The sequence below is a fragment of the Megalops cyprinoides genome, chromosome 10, assembly GCF_013368585.1.
Source record: "Megalops cyprinoides isolate fMegCyp1 chromosome 10, fMegCyp1.pri, whole genome shotgun sequence".
NCBI classification, from domain to species: Eukaryota; Metazoa; Chordata; class Actinopteri; order Elopiformes; family Megalopidae; genus Megalops; species Megalops cyprinoides.
The window spans coordinates 31,403,696-31,421,831 of NC_050592.1; the positions used below are offsets into that span (position 1 = coordinate 31,403,696).

The 18,136-nt window shown below is 45.9% G+C and overlaps 1 protein-coding gene across 1 annotated transcript; it reads left to right on the plus strand.

The window, feature by feature from the left end:
* Positions 1–233: 233 nt before the first annotated feature.
* Positions 234–15,967, plus strand: pop1 (POP1 homolog, ribonuclease P/MRP subunit). The gene is made up of 17 exons (XM_036539583.1): positions 234–315; positions 2,620–2,730; positions 2,936–3,091; positions 3,519–3,694; positions 4,134–4,394; positions 4,855–4,942; positions 5,325–5,503; positions 5,999–6,270; positions 6,667–6,760; positions 6,866–6,974; positions 7,515–7,634; positions 9,627–9,754; positions 12,625–12,816; positions 13,457–13,611; positions 13,907–14,164; positions 15,047–15,443; positions 15,600–15,967. The coding sequence occupies exons 2-17, from the start codon at positions 2,622–2,624 to the stop codon at positions 15,864–15,866; spliced, it is 2,961 nt and encodes a 986-aa protein (XP_036395476.1). The 5' UTR covers positions 234–315; positions 2,620–2,621; the 3' UTR covers positions 15,867–15,967.
* Positions 15,968–18,136: the final 2,169 nt, after the last annotated feature.

Consider the following 18,136-nt stretch of genomic DNA (forward strand, 5'->3'; position numbering starts at 1 on the left):
TGATCATATTCCGCTTCGTGGTGCGCATTTTGTAGAAATCAAAACGCGACAGCACCTCTCTACGCAAGAATGCAAGAGCACCGTAAATCAAGTCAAGATCACCGTGTATTTCACTTTCAAATTCAACGTCATTACAGTGCCGCATTCATACGCATTGCACTACATATCCCATGCACAGCCATTCAACTCGGAAGACCCAAACCGGAAGAAAAGAGGAACACACGTGAGAGACATCAGAGTGTGAGTGAGAAGTTGAGGGGCGATCAGCGTGGTCTGTAGAGCGACTTTTGGGCGAATGTGAACACTCACAAACAGGTACAGTATGGTAACGTTAGTGAGCGAAGCTGCATTTTAATAAAGTATCTGTAGGCAATGAATTCTAATAACTAACCGTTATGTTGTTGCAGCCCGCGGGAGAAGTGCTTGCTTAGTCTAGCTAGCTAGATGGCTAAATGGTTAGCATAAAATTAAATACATTTCCATTTTCCATTGCTTCAGTCTGTCATAAAGTGTTTTTGGGAATAACACATAGCATTAGCAAGCTAAATTGTGTTAATATATCACCTTTTCCTTTGTGCTTTCGGTGTACGTAACTCGCGAGTAAGCTGTAGATAAAGCTGTAATTTAATCAGTTGATGTCTCCGTAGTCCTGTTGATGGTTAATGGCATTAAATTGATTGCTCAGCTTAGAATTTTTGCTACTCTGAATATGCTGTGAATTGTAGAAGAAAAACGCATAATTTAATACTGCTCAACATTGCAGTAGTAAGCCAGCCAGCCATACAGGTAGCTCGGTACCCGCCCTCCTAAAATTGCGTCGGGGAGTGCCAAGACAGTACAATCTTATGCACCTCACCTAACCTTGTTGTCTTGATTTTATAAAAACCAGCGATTGTGGGTTACACGCATTCCATACTTTTTTATCCTTCGTGAAACACTGGGCACATGAATTTAGCCTCCCCGACTGGGGAGTAACTTCGAGGCTTTTCTCCTTTACGCAACTGGATTTGTAGATGATCAGAAATTAACTAACATAACTAGATACATTCATAGATACACTCTTAATCAAACACTACCAAATTGTGGTAGCTAGCAGTTTTGGAATGCCTTTTGTCCACATCAGCAGTGGGTATAAAAATAGGTGTTATTTGTGTTACCAACCATTCAGAGAGAAAAGTGAATTAAGTTGAATTGCTAGTTTTAGTAGCCTGCTTGATTAATACACAGTGAACAACTCTCACTGGTTTCTTACCGCATAGTTATTTTATAAATAATAATAGTGTTGCTATCATTGTAAGCCATTTTGCTCAGAGAGTAAAAGAGCATTGAGAGGACCATTCAGATTCATCATCTGTGAGTTGTCCTGTATTGCATTTCAGTACACCTTAACCCCAAGGAAGCACACTATTTGCAATTTGTTTAATACTATTATTAGAACTATAGTACTATTTCATTAGTATTGTGCATTCCTGTTCTTCCATTACTGCAAATCACATTATACAGCCATCATTATATACATTACAAAATCAGGAAAGGAAGATGATGTTCATGTGGCCTGGGTCACCTACATCAGACTGTCTGCTCTTGAGGTGACGTACTTCCGAATACAATACATTTTAAGCATTTGATGCGAAACCAGCAGCAGTACTCAGAAAAGCTCTGGGAAAAATTTCCAGACAGACCTCGTTGATTGTCAAGGGGATGTGCATTTACTCTCAGGAGCTGAAAGATGGCCTTGCTGATGTCATAATTCCCATCCTCTAAATGGAATCAACTGCAGGGTGCACCAGCTATTACCTTATATTACATTACATTCATTTAGCAGACACCCTTATCCAGAGCAACTTCCACTACAAGAGAGCAGATGTGTATCCATCCAAGTTAAATTAGCAAAAGTGTCAGACAAGGCTAGCATAAAAAATAGACGACAGCCAAAATAGAAATTGGGGGAAAAAAACGTCCAGACTGTGGAGTGGCTTGGAGATGGGGATACTTTAAATGCTGTAAGTGACAGGGAAATTACTTTCATGGCTGGTATTGGCATTTTCTCCTCATATGATTTGATAACTACTATATTATCATTATTACATTTTGTTTATGTTTTTCCCATGGGAATATAATGGAGAACGGTTTCAGTGTTCTGACCAGGTAACACCTTTTCCAGTGTTCTGTCACACGCTGCCCCTGTTAACCACAAATAAGTGAAACTGTTGTTGGTGTGTATCTAATTATTATACTGCTTCTGTCAGTAAAGTTTTCATCATCTTTAGATTCTCATAGTGTAAATGTCATTTGTGTCCCCTCTGTAGTTGGTTGTTTGCGTGAAGGAACACTTAGTGTATATTGTTACATTAGCGTCAGACTCGCCCAGTAAGCTCACAGTGCCAGTGACTTGATGACTGTTACATTTTATTTGACAGCGTGTCACATATTTGGTAGATTTGATTACTAACTTAGGGAAGTGAAGTAATGTGACCTTAATCAGTCAGACAGGGGACGTTTTCCTTTAGTCAGTGGGCTGCTCCTTGGTGAGACTTGTTTGGATGTGCTGTAAATGTCAAGTGCTCTTGCTAATGCCACAGTGGGATGGTGCTGATGATGAGGTGTGTCATTTTGCAGAGATGTCAGGAGCCAAGCAAAGGATGCGCAGCAAGAAGATGCGAAATCAGCCCAGCAACGTCACGTTCTCGGCGGCAGGCTGGCAGGGCCGGGGAGAGGCGTCCTTCTCGGGTACTGACACATGCCCTTTATCAGCGTCTAGTAGCATATGCGGCTCACAGGCGGTGACATTAGCGCTCCTGGCACATAAGCTCATGAGTCCAGTCACCAGAAGGTCCTGGTGTTAGAGGGAAATCTGGCTAATGAACCTGTGTTGCTACTGGTGACCGCTCACGCTGTGTTTGAGAGATTTTTGCTCGGGTGTTTCTTTCTGCAGGGCGGAGGAGTGAACACACCCCGCCGATGAGAGGTCATGGCCCCCGGCCTTCGGGGTCCCACTACCAGTCCGGTGGTTGGGTCAGAGGGCACTATGGAGGGGGTGACGCGAAGGGCGGTCAGGGCTATGCCGAGGGGCTCCCCAAATACATCACCGGTAAGGCCACTCAGTCATCCCCAGTGTGAAGTCACAGTCAGCCATGACTGAGGCAAATACAGTCTCATAGACATCAGGATGAATGTAGGATGAATGTAATGTATGAATTAATAAATAGGTGAATGGAGTTAGTACTGTTATAATGAAAACAATGTATGTTGTGAGCCAAATTGTACCTTTGTTATCAACATACTTGCCTGTTGGCAAGGCGGTTTCCTTTTTGGATCAGTAAAGCATGATCTGTCTTATCCATCCATCTATATATCTATCTAAATGAAGTATAGGCATTGTCGGGTATCTGTTCGGTTAATGAATGCTTTGATTGAGATGTAGACAGCTGTGTTTTGGAACCAGCCGCGAGATGAAACGCCCTTGACACTCCGTGTCTGCGCCCCTGTGCCTCCCCCCCTGTCCTCCCTTTCCGCAGCCTCAACCTTCGCCAAGGCCAGAGCGGCGGAGGTGTGTGCCATGGTGAAGGCGGTCTCCAAGACGACGGGCAGCTCGCATGTGTTTGGCGCCCTGCCCAAGCACATGAGGCGGAGGGCGATGAGTCACGACACCAAGCGGCTGCCGGCCCGCCTGAGGGAGGGGGCGCAGAAGATGGTACGCTGCACCTGGAGGACCTCATCGTTCTCCCAGCTCGTCTAGCGTTCTTACGCATATTAAGCCAGCCGTTTGCATGGCTCCAGTCTTTATTGGAGAAATTAATTGCCGGTAAAGTACTGTTATCTGGGGCATAAAAGTGTTTTCTCAAAAGGTATCGGAAACGTCTGCTAATGAGTCCAGGGTTTGAACTGCTTCTCCGTACTGATAGCTGAACGAGTGCTCTTAAGACAGATGCTCCTATCACAAGCGCCGTGAGTCAGAGATGACTGCTTGTCTGAAGTACTGAAGGAGGACAAGTTTGGAATTGAGCTGTGCTTTGAGCTGAGGGCACATTTAAGATTAAGTAGGGATTAAATTATAAGGCAGAGAATGTGGGTACTTGTCCACATGCCCGTGTCTGTTGGGAACATTTGTGACGTTTGTGTTTACTGACCAGCTGGAGAAGAGCCAGAGGGCGAGTCAGAAGGAGAAGAAGGAGCAGTCGAAAACGAAGAGCCGGAAGGCACGCCGGCGCCACGGCAACCTGCTGCTGGAGTTCAACCGGCGGCAGAGGAAGAACGTGTGGCTGGAGACGCACATCTGGCACGCCAAGCGCTTCCACATGGTGAAGAGGTGGGGCTACTGTCTGGGACACCGGCCCACCTACAAGTGCTACAGGGCCTGTTACAGAGCCATGAGCAATTACTGTCTGCTGCAGGTCAGTCTGCTCCCATCTCTTTCTCTGTCTGGCTGTCTCTGTTTTTTTCCCTCTTTCTCTGCCCCATCTTTCTCTCTCACTTTCTCTACACCATCTCCATATCCTCCCACATCTTTCTCTCCCTCTCTCTGCTCTCTTTCTCCCTCCCTCCGGTTGTTGTTCTCTCTGTAATCCTCCCCTGTCTACCCTCTCCCCACACCTCTCTCTTTGAGCATGATGAACATTCCCAGTAGTCCATTGTACACAAGACCTTGGGTCTGTTAAACATCTTAAGTATGTTTTGAATATGTTATAAAAGCCTGAATGTACATTTGAATAGGCAGGTTCTGTCACAGTTACATAAGCTATAATAATGACTTGAATGTTGATGGCATAGAGCCCTAATCCATATTGTTAGTATGATAAGGCCTGGGTTATTCCTGGAAAGACATTTCAGATGGATCCTTTGTCCTTTCCACAGGACCTGTCCTACTACTGCTGTGTGGAGCTGCAGGGACCAGAGGAACAGCTGCTGCCAGCCCTCTCCCGGCTGACCAGTAAAGAAACAGGTACGTTCTCAGCCCCCCCTCACTCCTCTTCCCAGCCCACCCCCCGCCCTGCCCCCAAACCTGCCCCAGGCCCAGCAGCCATTGCAGCCTAATCACAGGCTTAGTTGTTTGCTTTCTGTAAAAATGCCATAGAACAAATTCCAATGCACTGTGTGGACAGTACTGGTTACAGTGAATGGCAGGAGTGATAGGCCTGTGATGATTGAGACCATTGATTGTTAGGCCAGCATAAACATCAGAGTGGCCATATCTGCGACAGCTGCCACAGAGTCCCTGAAGCATCTCTCTGGCAGCCTGCTGACCTGTGTGGTGTATGGGTTCACTGCTTCTGCATGGCACTGACCCTGTGTGCTTGTCTGCTTGCGTGTCTGTGTGTCTGTAGGACCCACATTCGCCACAGCACTGTGCCTCTCTGGGAGGAGGCAGGGCAGTGCGGTTCTGTACAGAGCGGACCGGTACCCCACCCAGCCGCTGGGCCCGGTTCTCTTCCTGTGGCGCCCCAGGTCTGAGCACTCCACCCACCGGCAGCTGTGGATCTGGGCTCATCCCACCATGAAGCAGGTGAGCTTGACAGAAACACCTCTGGGAGGTTCAAGAACACTGTGAAACTCTGGCCAATCAGCAGTCTGTGTTCCAGCAGGGTTGACTTACCTCAGCCACTGCTGATTCACCAAAGAAGATCCAAGTCTTGACTGGACTGGTAGATCTCCTGTTCCTTGTATTTAGACTGTTAATAATTTAGAGGTTGGGCTAGAAGTCGCTCTGGATAATATTGTATGCTAAAAATATGTAATGTAATGTAACGAAGAGTTAGGCTCCCGTATCTCAAGACATTTCTCCCTCAAAGCTACATTGGGATGTCTTGGCTCTCTTCTGTACATGAAGTACTCTTTTAAACATGGAGTGCATTAAGACAAGCAGTTATTTACATTATCATGTGTTGACACCCCAGCAGCGCAGTGACTCTGATGTCATATCCTTTTGTTGAAGGGAAGCCTGTCTCGATTGGACTAAACTATGTGATTCACTGGGCTGTCTGTGTTGTTTGTTCTTCAGGACCTCCTGCCTGAGCTTCAGGCTGTTTGCCAGTGCACTGTGGCAGTGGTTCCACCCGCCCCGGTTGCCCATCCCGCTGCAGAACCAGACCCGGCACCGGCACCAGGGCCGACTGAGACAGCAGGCAAGGAGCAGCCCGAAGGGAGGAAGAGGAAGAGAGCAGGCGAAGAGTCCGAGGTTGCCGTTCCTGTGAAGAAGATCCTTGGTGATGGCACTCGCTCTCCCACGACTCCCGTTTCCTGGAAGTCCAACTCAACAGAGATTGTCATACGGTCGACACATTCCATTGTTTGATGAAATTGCAGATGTAACCTTCTTTCAATTTTTGAACTATTAGAAGAGGAATGTCATTTATTTAAAATTGGTACATTATTTCTTTGAAGCGAAGTATTTTTTCAGTATTTATGTGCATTTTCTGTAGTTCCAAAAAACCTTTGCTTTGGTAGAAATGGGTACTGTCTTGTGTTCATCATTTTGCATATGTTAGAGAGTTTAGCAGGCTATGACACAGGAAGGGTTCATTTCAGAGCACAGGATTAAATCTTTGTCATTGAACAGCTTTGTTTGAAGGCTGGCATCTCATATTCACAACAATCTCATATTTGTCTTGGATAAACAGCATCTCTGGCTGTTGCTCATGTCACTGCATGCTTTCCCCTCCTTTACAGTGACCTCACAATGGAAATTGTGCGCTATCGTCTGATTGGACCACTCTCCCACTCTGTGCTGACGGATACTCTGGCACCTGCCTCAGAATGTGAAGTAAGTAACTAATGTTCCCATTGAAATTTTCAATAGTGTTGTCCATGTTACATATACAGGATGTTTTGGTAATATTTACAACAGAAATGTTTTGTTTTTTTAAAGGCTGCGAGCAAAACAGAAACTTCCTGCTTCTGGTGGCCAGAACATTGCAAAGAAGAAGGCAACATGTCACTTCACCGTGAACAAGCAAATGTCTTTCAGCTACTCAAAGGTCTCTCTTGCTGCTCAGTTGGGCCCATGTTCAGTTCAGGAGCCAATGGGCAATATTGACAGTTCTTTGAGCAGGGGGCAACTTTCGACTTTCTAATTGGTCAGACCTGTGTAGAAATACAGGTCAACTCTGTGTAAAGCTTGTTTGGGATATTACATTTAATGTGACCTTCTCTATTTTACATTCATATCAGAAGGAGCTTTACTTATTACTTTTCTTGAGGGCAATGGCTGGACATGCCAATACACAGAATTGATGGCCTTTCTCCAGCTTTGATATAAATGCTTGTTATATCCTGCCCAAGCCTCTCTCCGGAGTTTTTCATTGAAGAAATGTGGTATGTGACAGGGGTGGTTATTACCTGGAGCGCAGTGCGTGAGAGTGGTGATTTACCCAGAGTGCATTGTGTCAGAGTGGTGATTAACACCGCAAGTTCAGTATGTGGGAGTGGTTGTTATTACCCCAGAGTGCAGTGTGAGAGGTACATTGTTTAGAGCAGACAGTGGAAACGCTGACTCAGGCATGGGTATTTCTCCCCAGGAGTATTCTCCACAGCAGAAATCCCAGCAGGTTCTGTCCTCGGGCTCACCGTCGATGACCCCCGGCTGACCTTACCAGCAAAGAGGACCAAAGTGGGGCCTGACATCCAGCAACTGCAAGGTAACAGTAGACACCAGGACCCGCACGCTCTACAGCAGTATGGCATGGCGTGAGGCATTTGACACGCTCTCCGCAGCTTTCAGACCCAGCCGAAGCTGCGCCTAATGCTTCAGCTGCTTCCAGGCCCGTGGCAGGTTTCTGGCAGCAAGTCTCTGGTCTTGTGCTCCTGGGGAGCCTCTGCTTGTCCATGCAGATGACCCAGGTTCGAATCCTGGCAAGGCCCTGCTGTTTGCTGTGCTCAGACCGCCTCAGGGTTAGCTCCACCCCCTGTAATCACTCTTTCACTTCCTGTTCTCTGTTTCACAACTCGCACGTCTATGGGATCATTTTATGACCAACTTAACAGAGCAGAAAAGGCACTATGGTGCTATGAGAAGGCACAACACAGGGAAAGGGTTTGGCAAATTATATGGCAAAATATATAAGTGCTGTTGGCCTAGTTTGTCCTTGGTGCATCCAGTTAAACGCTTTCCTGGGGGTTTATTTTCATAAATAAGTGGGACTTTTCCAACAAACCTAAATTAAGTTATAATTTGATAAGACATGTTTAATGATGCGGTATGATTTTTTTCATAGAATGGGCGTAGGTGAACTTCAGTGCCAACAAAAGTGTTTAAGCTCTTGTACCTTCAGATCAGTCTCAATCCACAGCAAAGGATGTCTCACACAATCCCAGAATGCATTTCACCATGTCACGCACTCTCTTTGGATGGAAGCACCTCCCAGGAGGGTCCGTGGGCCATGAATTCAAAGCCTTGCTCATAAAGCCTCAGACAAACTTGCATACATCAATCAGAATCCAACTTTCGTATGAAAAACATACTATGGGTCCAATAATTGTACTCCATGTGCTTTTTGGGTATCCATAAGATTCAATGAATACGTAACAGACATGAGCTGAACTGGGGGCAACGCTTATTTTACAAAACTGTGTTTGTGTCTCTGTCACATGTATACAGGTCTTACCTTCAGTGTGATAAATCTACATTCACAGTTTTCTGTTCATTAATGGCCAGTTTAAAAGGTAACCATAAGCTACTGAAGCTCTTATCATCCAATAAGCACATGTGCACATCAGAGGGTTCTCTGAGAGGAAATGCTGCACTCATACCCATTCCATGAATCACAGGCGTTCTTTCCCTGTTGGCATTGCTCTACAGAGATTACACACACACACACACACACACACACACACACACACACACCAGCTGTCACTCGTTTGACGCTGCACGTCCACATTCTGTCTGTCACTAAGAAGGGAAACGGCCAACTCTAATTAATTCTGCCACACTCTTCACATCAGCTGTTCTACACACTGTTCTGATGCAGTTCCGTATGGTTGGATTTCATCCTCCAGTAAATTGTTTGGGCACGCCTGACTTACTGCACTTGAGCCACAGAACTAGAAGGCAGATTCTGTTGTTCAGGTTCAACAGAAATCAAGTATTTTTGCACCAAAATGAAAGAGCCCACCCCCTCCTATATTTTAGGTGGGTAATACGGAAAGGGTACACAGACTACATCACTGTACATTCTGGGGACCCAAAGCAGAGGGGAGTGAAGCTGAAGGGATCTCCCTTTTAACGTAATCTTTACACAATAATAGTATCCACAGGCGTGGATAGTCTAACTGTTGCAGGGAATCTGAGATCAAGTAGCAAGAAGCATTGACTTCTCGTTTCTCGAATAGGGGACGCGAAGTGTTCCGGAGACATTCCACAGCGATTGAGGGGAAAAAAAGGCAGAGCTCCCTGCCCCTGAGAGGGGTGTGGTGTGCCTCACTCGGACACCTGTTGAACTATAAGGCAAAGCACAGCTCAAAACTGCACTCGCGTAGTAGGATAGTGTTGCTTCAGTTAGCAGTTTGCCAAACCCTTCCCCTCACATAGGCAGTGCTGGTGGTGGGCGTGTCCCAGTTGAAGAGGGGGCGTGTTCCCGGCCCGTGTGGGCGTGGTCATGCAGATGTGTCCCCTCTATGGCGCTGTGTTGCAGGGGGGGACGAGGACGCTGACAGGAGGAGGGCGCTGACGCTGCAGGGCATCCCAGAGCACTGCTGTCAGAGCTCCCTGTGGGATGAGTCTGTGCGCGATAACGTCACCACCAATAAGATCCCAGAACAGGTAACACGTCACATTAGTACATTACATAGTAGTACATTACATTAGTACATTACATTAGTTTGGTGGATGCTTTTATCCAACATAACATGCACAGTTTTCAGTTTTGGTATGTTATCCGTTTATACACTCGGCTATTTAGGATTATATTTTGGATTATTCATAAACCTGGATGTGTGTCCCCAAGAGGGGACACTACAGCTGGATATACACTGATGAGCCAAAACATTATGACCACTCACAGGTGAACCGAATAACGTTGATAATTTCCAAACAAGGGCACATGTCAAGGTCTGGGTAGATTAGATCAGCGTTTCCCAACCCTGCTCCTGAAGGCACACCGTCCTGCATATCTTCTATCTATCCCTGCTCTACCTACCTGACTGAACTCATCAGTGGCACTTTTGATTAGCTGAGCACACCTGATTTAGTCAAGCAGGAAGGATACATAGAAGATATGCAGGACAGTGTGCCTCCAGGAGCAGGGTTGGGAAACACGGGATTAGATGGTGAGCGAACAATCAGTTCTCGTAGTCAACATGTTGGATGCAGGAGTAAAGACCTTGAGCGACTTTGACAAGGGCCAAATTGTTATGGCCAGACGACTGGGTTAGAGCATCTCTGAAACGGCAAGGCTTGGCGGATGCTCCCGGTCAGCAGTGGCGAGTACCTAACGACAGTGGTCCGAGGAGGGACAAACCACAAACCGGCAACAGGGTGTTGGGTACCCAAAGCTCATCGATGTGCAAGGGCAACAAAGGATATCCCGTCTGGTCCGAACCGACAGAAGGTCTACTGTGGCACAAGTCACAGAAAATTGTAATGACGTTTACGGGAGGAATGTGTCACAACACACAGTGCATCGCACCCTGCTGCGTAGCCACAGACTGGTCAGAGTGCCCATGATGAACCCTGTCCACTGTCGAAAGCTCCTACAATGGGCACGCGAGCGTCCGAACTTGACCTTGGAGCAGTGGAAGAAGGTCGCCTGGTCCGATGAGTTCCGTTTTCTTTTAGATCACGTGGACGGCTGGAAGTGTTCGAGGTGTTGCCCTGGCCTCCAAATTCTCCAGATCTCAATCCGATAGAGCATCTGTGGGATGTGCTGGACCGACAAGTCTGATCCAGAGCGGCTCCACCTCGCAACTTACAGGACTTGAAGGTTCTGCTGTTAATATTTTGGTGCCAGATACCACATGACACCTTCAGGGGTCTTGTAGAGTCCATGCCTCGGCGGGTCGGCGCTGTTTTGGCGGCACACGGAGAACCAACAGCATATTAGACAGGTGGTCATAATGTTTTGGCTCATCAGTGTATACATCAGTGTATACTCAACTTGAGTGCATTGCCTGAGGGCCCACCTGGAATTTGAAATGGCAACCTTTGGGTTGCGGGCCTGTTCTTAACCACCAGGCCACACTGCTGCCCTAATGCATCCATGGGCTCTGACCCTTTGGTCCAGCATACACCCAGCCCATGCTGTGATCAGCCACTAACACATGCACCAGTGATGGGAGTTTCAAACGCGGAAGTCAGCGCAAATTATGAGAAACTCGGCATGTGCGATATGACGATATATTTCGTGTGACGGTAGAAAAACGTCTGTCGTTTCATACTATGCTCTATCGTTTATTTCATTGTGTCGCAATTCACACACTTTACGGCAGTATTTTTCATCATTTGGACGACGCTTTGCGCTCGTCCACAGGGCACGGATGCAGGCAGGAAATTTGCATGAAGGCAACACAAACAAACATGGAGGAGAGTGAATGTGACACAGAACTATAGTTGAAAAGTGTTTCCTATTTACCTTTTCATATTTTATATATTATTTTATATTTTGTTACATACTTAACCCTTTCGCACGTAACTTATTTGATGCTATGTAGCGTGCATGTTACATTACATGGTTTATGTTTTCATTAGCGTTCATTAGTTTTATTAAGCTTCTCATAGTTTTCAGTTAGTATTTTCAATTTTTTTACGTTAAATCACTGTTTCCTCAAAGCTAAAATTAGCTAGAATTTTTCCAATCTAGTGTTTTAATTACACCAGTTTTAGCATACGCGCTAAACAGCTAATCACACCGGTGTGACCGTATGCGTGAAAGGGTTAATTGAAAATTTGAAAAGGTTCTAAATAAAAGGAGAAAAATAATCAAATATGAATAAGTACCTTTTATTTGTTGAGTATATAATTCAAAATGTTATAAGAAATAGGCAGCCTTTCCATGTGGTCATTTTATATGAACTATTTGTTCATTGAATTTACAGAAAATGTGCGGTATCGTGATATGTATCGTTATAGGGATATGAAATATCCTGTATCGGGACGTGAGATTTTGGTCGTATCGCACAGCCCTATGAGAAACCATTAAAATGTGCTAAAATAAGAAGCACATTCATAGTAGATTCATAATGTATAAAACATCTATAGTGTCAGCATTGAAAGCAATTAGATAAAGTGAGCTATGCTGGTACTATAAGTAAAGCCCTGTCCTGATATGATACCTCACTATTATCACTGGTCATTACAAAAAGAACAAACCCTCACATTATCATAAGTGAGCTAGTTACCAAGTCCCTCATGTTTGGTGAACTGGAAAACTGCACCAACATATGAATAAACTGTTACAGCAATCAATGAAAATGTTGGTTAAGATCCAGAAATACAATCACTTAACCTTAGCCTACTATATAAATTGTTACAGAGCGCTTAAAACAACAGAGGGAATTGGATATATGCATGAATTTTACTATGAAAGGACTTCCTGTTTTTCATATCACATCTAGTTACATGTTTCTGTTGCTGGTTGTAAAGTTGCTGAAAATTCATGTGTGTATATTTTTTGTGTCTGTGTGCACGTCCCTCAGGAGCTGAACCGGATGAAGAATGAGCTGCTGGTCCCGGGTTCGAGGCTGCACCCCACGCCCCCGCAGGGCCGCGTACCCATGCTGCTGGTCCAGCAGGCGGGTAAGCAGGTGGGCAGCGAGATGGCCTCCTGGGGTGCGGGCTGGGACCTGCTGCTGCCCAAGGGCTGGGGCATGGCCTTCTGGGTACCCCTGGTACGTACTGAGGGTCAGGAGGCTGCTCTCTTACCGACAGAGGAGAAGTACAGAGCAGGACGGACAGTCGCATATTATATACTGACCCCAGCAGTTCGAGTTATTCTCATGGCCTGTGGGCTGCTTGCTGTGGTCAGGTTGTCAGGCTCAAGATACAACCTGCGTAATATGCAGTCAGTGAAAAGAATATCTCCTCTTGGGTAATGGAAAATGTATACGTATTTATAGAGCTCTATATTTATTCATATTAACTGATTAAAACATGAACGAAAAACATGATACAATAGAGAAATGTACCTATCGGATTTTTTCAGTTTAAAACAAAATGTTGCCCCCTTTTAAGCAGAAAAAAGATCCATGAAATACATTTCTTTCTGATTATTGATTTTCATCTACCTTGACATTTCAGCCATATCAGTTATATGTTGGTGTTTGTCTTATAATTGTTTTCCACTCATTTTTCCTTATACTGGTAATAGCAATTTCTGGCAGTCACTGGTTCAGTATAGAGAGGTCACAGGAGGGATTGTGCTGTGCTCTGCTGTGCTCTGCTGTGCTGTGCTGGATGTGTCCTCCTTTTTGCAGCCTGGGGTTTGGTTGTAAAATTGTCTCACTGATGCTGTACCCCCGATCCGCCCAGGTGTACCGTGGTGTGCGCATCGGCGGCCTCCAGGAGGCACTGAAGCACTCCCAGAACAAAGGGGCGTCGCACTTCCCCCACGACTTCCCAGACTGCCCGGCGGGCGCCCGGTTCCAGCAGGAGCAGGAGACTGAACTGTGTGCCGCCTACAAAAGGTAGGCAGCAGTGTGGCGTGGCGTGGCATTGTGCAGTATAGTGGGGAGGAGCACTCATAACCCAAATTTTGCCGGGGCGATTCCCAGGCAGGCCACTGCTGTTGTACCATCTGGGCAGGGTGCTTAACCTGAAATCCCTCAGTAAATATACAGCTATGTAAATGAATGACATTAAAATTGTAAGCGTTGCAAGTTGTGTTTCCGCGTCCACTAATCTTTCATTGGTGGCGTGTTATGTAATACAAAGTCAGCCCAAACCGCTTGACGAGAGTTTGACGCTTTGACCCCTGCGTAGGCGTCCGCCTGCCAAGAGGACCAATTACATAAAACATGGCTGCCTCGCACCGTTCCGTTGCCCATGGCAACAACTGGCTGAGGAGTGGGAGATGATCGTGAGGGAGGGCGGAGATGTAGACCGGCCTGTGCCTGCACCCCACCCCCACCCTGACCCCCAGCCTCGGAGCAGAGAGGAAGCCTCCATCCCACAGCCAGAGGAAGGGACATCACATTCAGACAGTGGCGTATCTCCACAGAGCGGATTCACTGTCCTGAGGTGGGTCACAAACTCGCTTTAAAATCTCACCTGAAATTGTTATGTAATATTATGATTAATCACCACATTATAATTGTGTTCCTATTAACTGGAAAGAAGGCTTGTGATCCTTGTGGCCTAGTGATATTGGGTTTGGTTTTGATAGTTTCGGTATGTTGAAAGTCTGTTGTTTCTACAGCTCTTAAATACAGTTCCTTTTGCATACTATGACAGAGGTCGTCCAATTCTTTTCACTGATAAACGTAGTGTCACATGCAAAGAAACGAGTCTCTTTCACTGCCCTGTGAGTGGATCCCATTCATCACATCTTTAAGAACAAAGTGTGTGCCAGTATTCACCGTAACGTACCTAAATATGTCAAAATCCTGAGACATATGACAAACGGCCCCGAGCAGCTGTTCAGACATCGATTAGAATGAGTTAGCTTTTCCAGCTTTAAGTTTTTTTTAATAAGAAATTGAGCGAAGCTGTCAGGGTAATTGCTCAAAAGCTGTGATGCATTGTACTACCACAGATTAGTCAGCATTTCTTATGTTTTAATGGGCACGTCCGGGTCCAGACTGCAGTGATTTATCATACAGATGAGCTTAGTGAAAATGTTGAATAGCTACTCTTGTAAAATCAGCAAAATCACTTTGAGTAATAATAGGCTCTCTGATGGATCGTTTGGCACAATTGAAGGTATTTAGGTCTCCTGATGTGCCCACTGAGGATATTTTTTAGAAGCTGGAATTGCTGACCAGTTGGAGCACTTCATAAGTAAAGTAATTTTATACAAGGAATCCTATACGCAGGAGATACAAAGAGCTGTCCCAGAATGACCATTGAGAATGTTAATGTATAATCTTAACTGAGAGTGACAGGAGGTGTCTGCTACCCCAGGAACCGGAAAGTTCTGAGGAGGCTGTCTGCCTGGTGTACACCCACCACCTCCAGAGGTCAGAGGTCATGGCGGTCTGCGCAGTCAACGCAGGTTGAGCAGCTGAGCCCTGCATCCACGGCACCTCTTTGCGCAGTCTACAGCAGGAGTTTAGTGTGGGCACGCCTGTCTCTGCTGCGCAAAGGCCGTCCCACACTCCACGCCACGGTTTGCGTCCCGACCCTAGACGACATCGAGCTGCTGCGCCGAGACCCTGCCTTCTGTGGCCCACAGGAGCCCCGCCATATGGATCACTTCAAGAGCCGACTGAAGAAGCGCAAGAAGGGCCAGAAAGCAGCCACCTCTTCTGCCAAGCCAGAAAGCCTTCCAGCAGAGCCTGGCTCCGCCCCTAGCCTCACTGTGGACCCTGAGCCTGGCTCCGCCCCCAGCCTCACTGTGGACCCTGAGCCTGGCTCTGCCCCCAGCCTCACTGTGGACCCTGAGCCTGGCTCCGCCCCCAGCCTCACTGTGGACCCTGAGCCTGGCTCTGCCCCCAGCCTCACTGTGGACCCTGAGCCTGGCTCCGCCCCCAGCCTCACTCTGGGGCTGTGGCCAGACCCGCTGCCCAGCGTGACCTCACACTGCTCGCGGGTTACTCTGGGCTGGGTGACACAGGGGGACTTCACCCTGTCTGCGGGCTGCGGGGAAGCCCTGGGGTTCGTCAGCCTGACAGGGCTCCTCCACATGCTGCCTGAACAGCCTCCAGACCTCAGGGGTCTGGTGCTACTGCGCAACCCCTCCTCCCTGCAGTACCGCTTTGCCAAAATCAACATAGAGGTGTGACCTTACACCAACGCCAGTGCCACTGCCCAATCCCACTGGGGTCACTTTCACTTACAGATACTTAGTATAAATGTAGACTATAAAGTTTAGAAGATACAGCATGCAAGCATACATATAGATGGGTGCAGTGTTGAGGTGTTGCTGTGATCATCATTGGTGCAGTATGTTTACCTGCAACCAGCCTGGAAGTGGAAAATTTGTTGTGTGACTTTAGGTTAATTTATCTGTAAATTTCTGTTTGTATATAAGGAAAAGTTAAAGCGATTGGTTCTCACAATTAAACTTCAAATGTGATGAAGTCACAGCAGACAAATGGTTCACAGATATTGAACTGTGCCATGTAGAGGCATGCAAAGGTGGACTGCCTGCTGAAGAGGACATGCTTAGCAAATGGCATTTACTGAAGTGAGGAGAAGAGTTCCATTTCAGCTCATCCTGGACAACAAGACCTCTCAAAGGACAGAGGATTAAATTGATCTAATATTTCCTGTGTGGATAAAAGTGAAATCCAAGGCATGAAGAATGCCTGCTTAAGGAATGCTTACCTCCTGTAAGAATGTTATTTTGAAAAATTTACCTCAGAGGATTGAAAGGCTTTATGATAATTTACTTTTTTCTTCCTTATTACTCGATTGCCTTCATTACTTTTGGAAAAAGGGGATTCAGCGTATATCCACACATTTTTGCCAACACAAACTTTTTTTATTGTAATCATAGAGTTGAACAGATTTTCAGCATGAGCCTTAAATGTTCTTTGGAACAGGTTCTTTTCTTTGTTTTGTGTGTAGTGACCTGTAAGCAGGCTTATACTCCAAATAAATATTTTTCTCCACTATCATGCCAATGCAACCTCATTGCTGATTGGTTCAAGACATTTTGGCTCTGTAATGGTAGCGAATGCCCTTTTCCACTCAAAACATTCAACCATACTCATGTGTGCAGCAATTGATAGTTCCACGGATTTGTGACTGATTTTTATTGCATCTGACTGAGGGCAAATTGCACATTGTTTTATCTGACACATTGTGGTCATCTCTGTAAGCCTTTAATCGAATTGGTCTTCCCTTTAACGGGATTTCATGGTGGAAGAGTGTGAGGAGGTGTTTGACAGGAGAATCCTGTTGCTTGGCAACCATGGAAATGAAGGCACCTTCCTCTGCATAACGAGTATCCATACATTGTCAGCAGCTCCCGATATGTGGGCTATTTAAGGTAAACTCTTAATGCTCGGAGTGACACGCCAACCCACGACTCGTGATGGCCAATACTGACAGGGCTCTTAAATGAAAAAGCTATGTTCTGGGAGGATAGGCTGCAGTATCTCCAAGAACACTACCCATTTCTGTTAATTTGGTGAAACTGTCATGACAATGGCAATGCAGGTAAGTAGATTGAGTGCAAGCATTTTTGTTTCCTGTCATTTGCATTTTGCTTTCACTGAATTAGTCAGACGCCAGAGAGTGCGAGCAATTCTGAATAGACACAGTAACGTGACAGTTCTCCAGAACAGAGTAGTCCTTCAGTGTCCTCTCCTCCAGCTCAAGGATCCACCCACAGCTTACATCAGCACTGGAAACCTTGAGGTTTGTCTGTGTTCTTGGTAGTTTGTAAAAATTGACACTTTGGGTTTACCTTGGCTAGTGAAAGAAGCAGACTCCTTTGTGCAAGGTTTAGTGACCTCTCTGTGAGTGCTGTTCAGTTCTTGGAATGGCTTTTTTCCCCGTTTTCTATAGGTCATGTTCAATAATTCAGTCACTTTGGGGAAAAAAAATACTTGGTTTGTTGAAATGTTTGATTGCTTTCCATTGGCAAGGTTGTATGATGTTGAGATATTTTATTTAGTCTATTTCTGTGACTTATGGTCTGTAGCCTAAAAAGCAATGGTTCAATTAGACCAATGGTCCCTCACCCACTGTAATTTGTCAGCAGTTGTACTGAAATGTGTTGGCTGACAATCAATCAGTGGCCACTCTGATTGAACCACGATTCTAACTGCAATTTTTGTTTAATTTGACCACCAGATGGCGGTCTTGTTTCTTTTTTAGACAGCAGTTTTCGTTGGCTCGCTTGGGTAAGATGACATTAGGCAGATGCACCGATGTGACAGTCAGCTACTTGATTTTTGTTTACAGGATTTTAAGGAGCTGAGCATGGCAAGGATTCAACACCATCCCTCAGCTGGACCTCAAAGACTGCACACAAGTCACTCTGATTTTCTTTCTTTCCTAAAAAAAGGCTCATTTTCCACCCCTGCGCATGTGAAAAATTGA

Excerpts from the sequence above, each read along its gene's own strand:
- pop1 (XM_036539583.1), top strand. The coding sequence starts at position 2,622 with ATGTCAGGAGCCAAGCAAAGGATGCGCAGCAAGAAGATGCGAAATCAG. Across the intron at positions 6,761-6,865 it reads CACCTGCCTCAGAATGTGAA|GCTGCGAGCAAAACAGAAAC; the intron begins GTAAGTAACTAA and ends GTTTTTTTAAAG. Across the intron at positions 6,975-7,514 it reads TGTCTTTCAGCTACTCAAAG|GAGTATTCTCCACAGCAGAA; the intron begins GTCTCTCTTGCT and ends ATTTCTCCCCAG.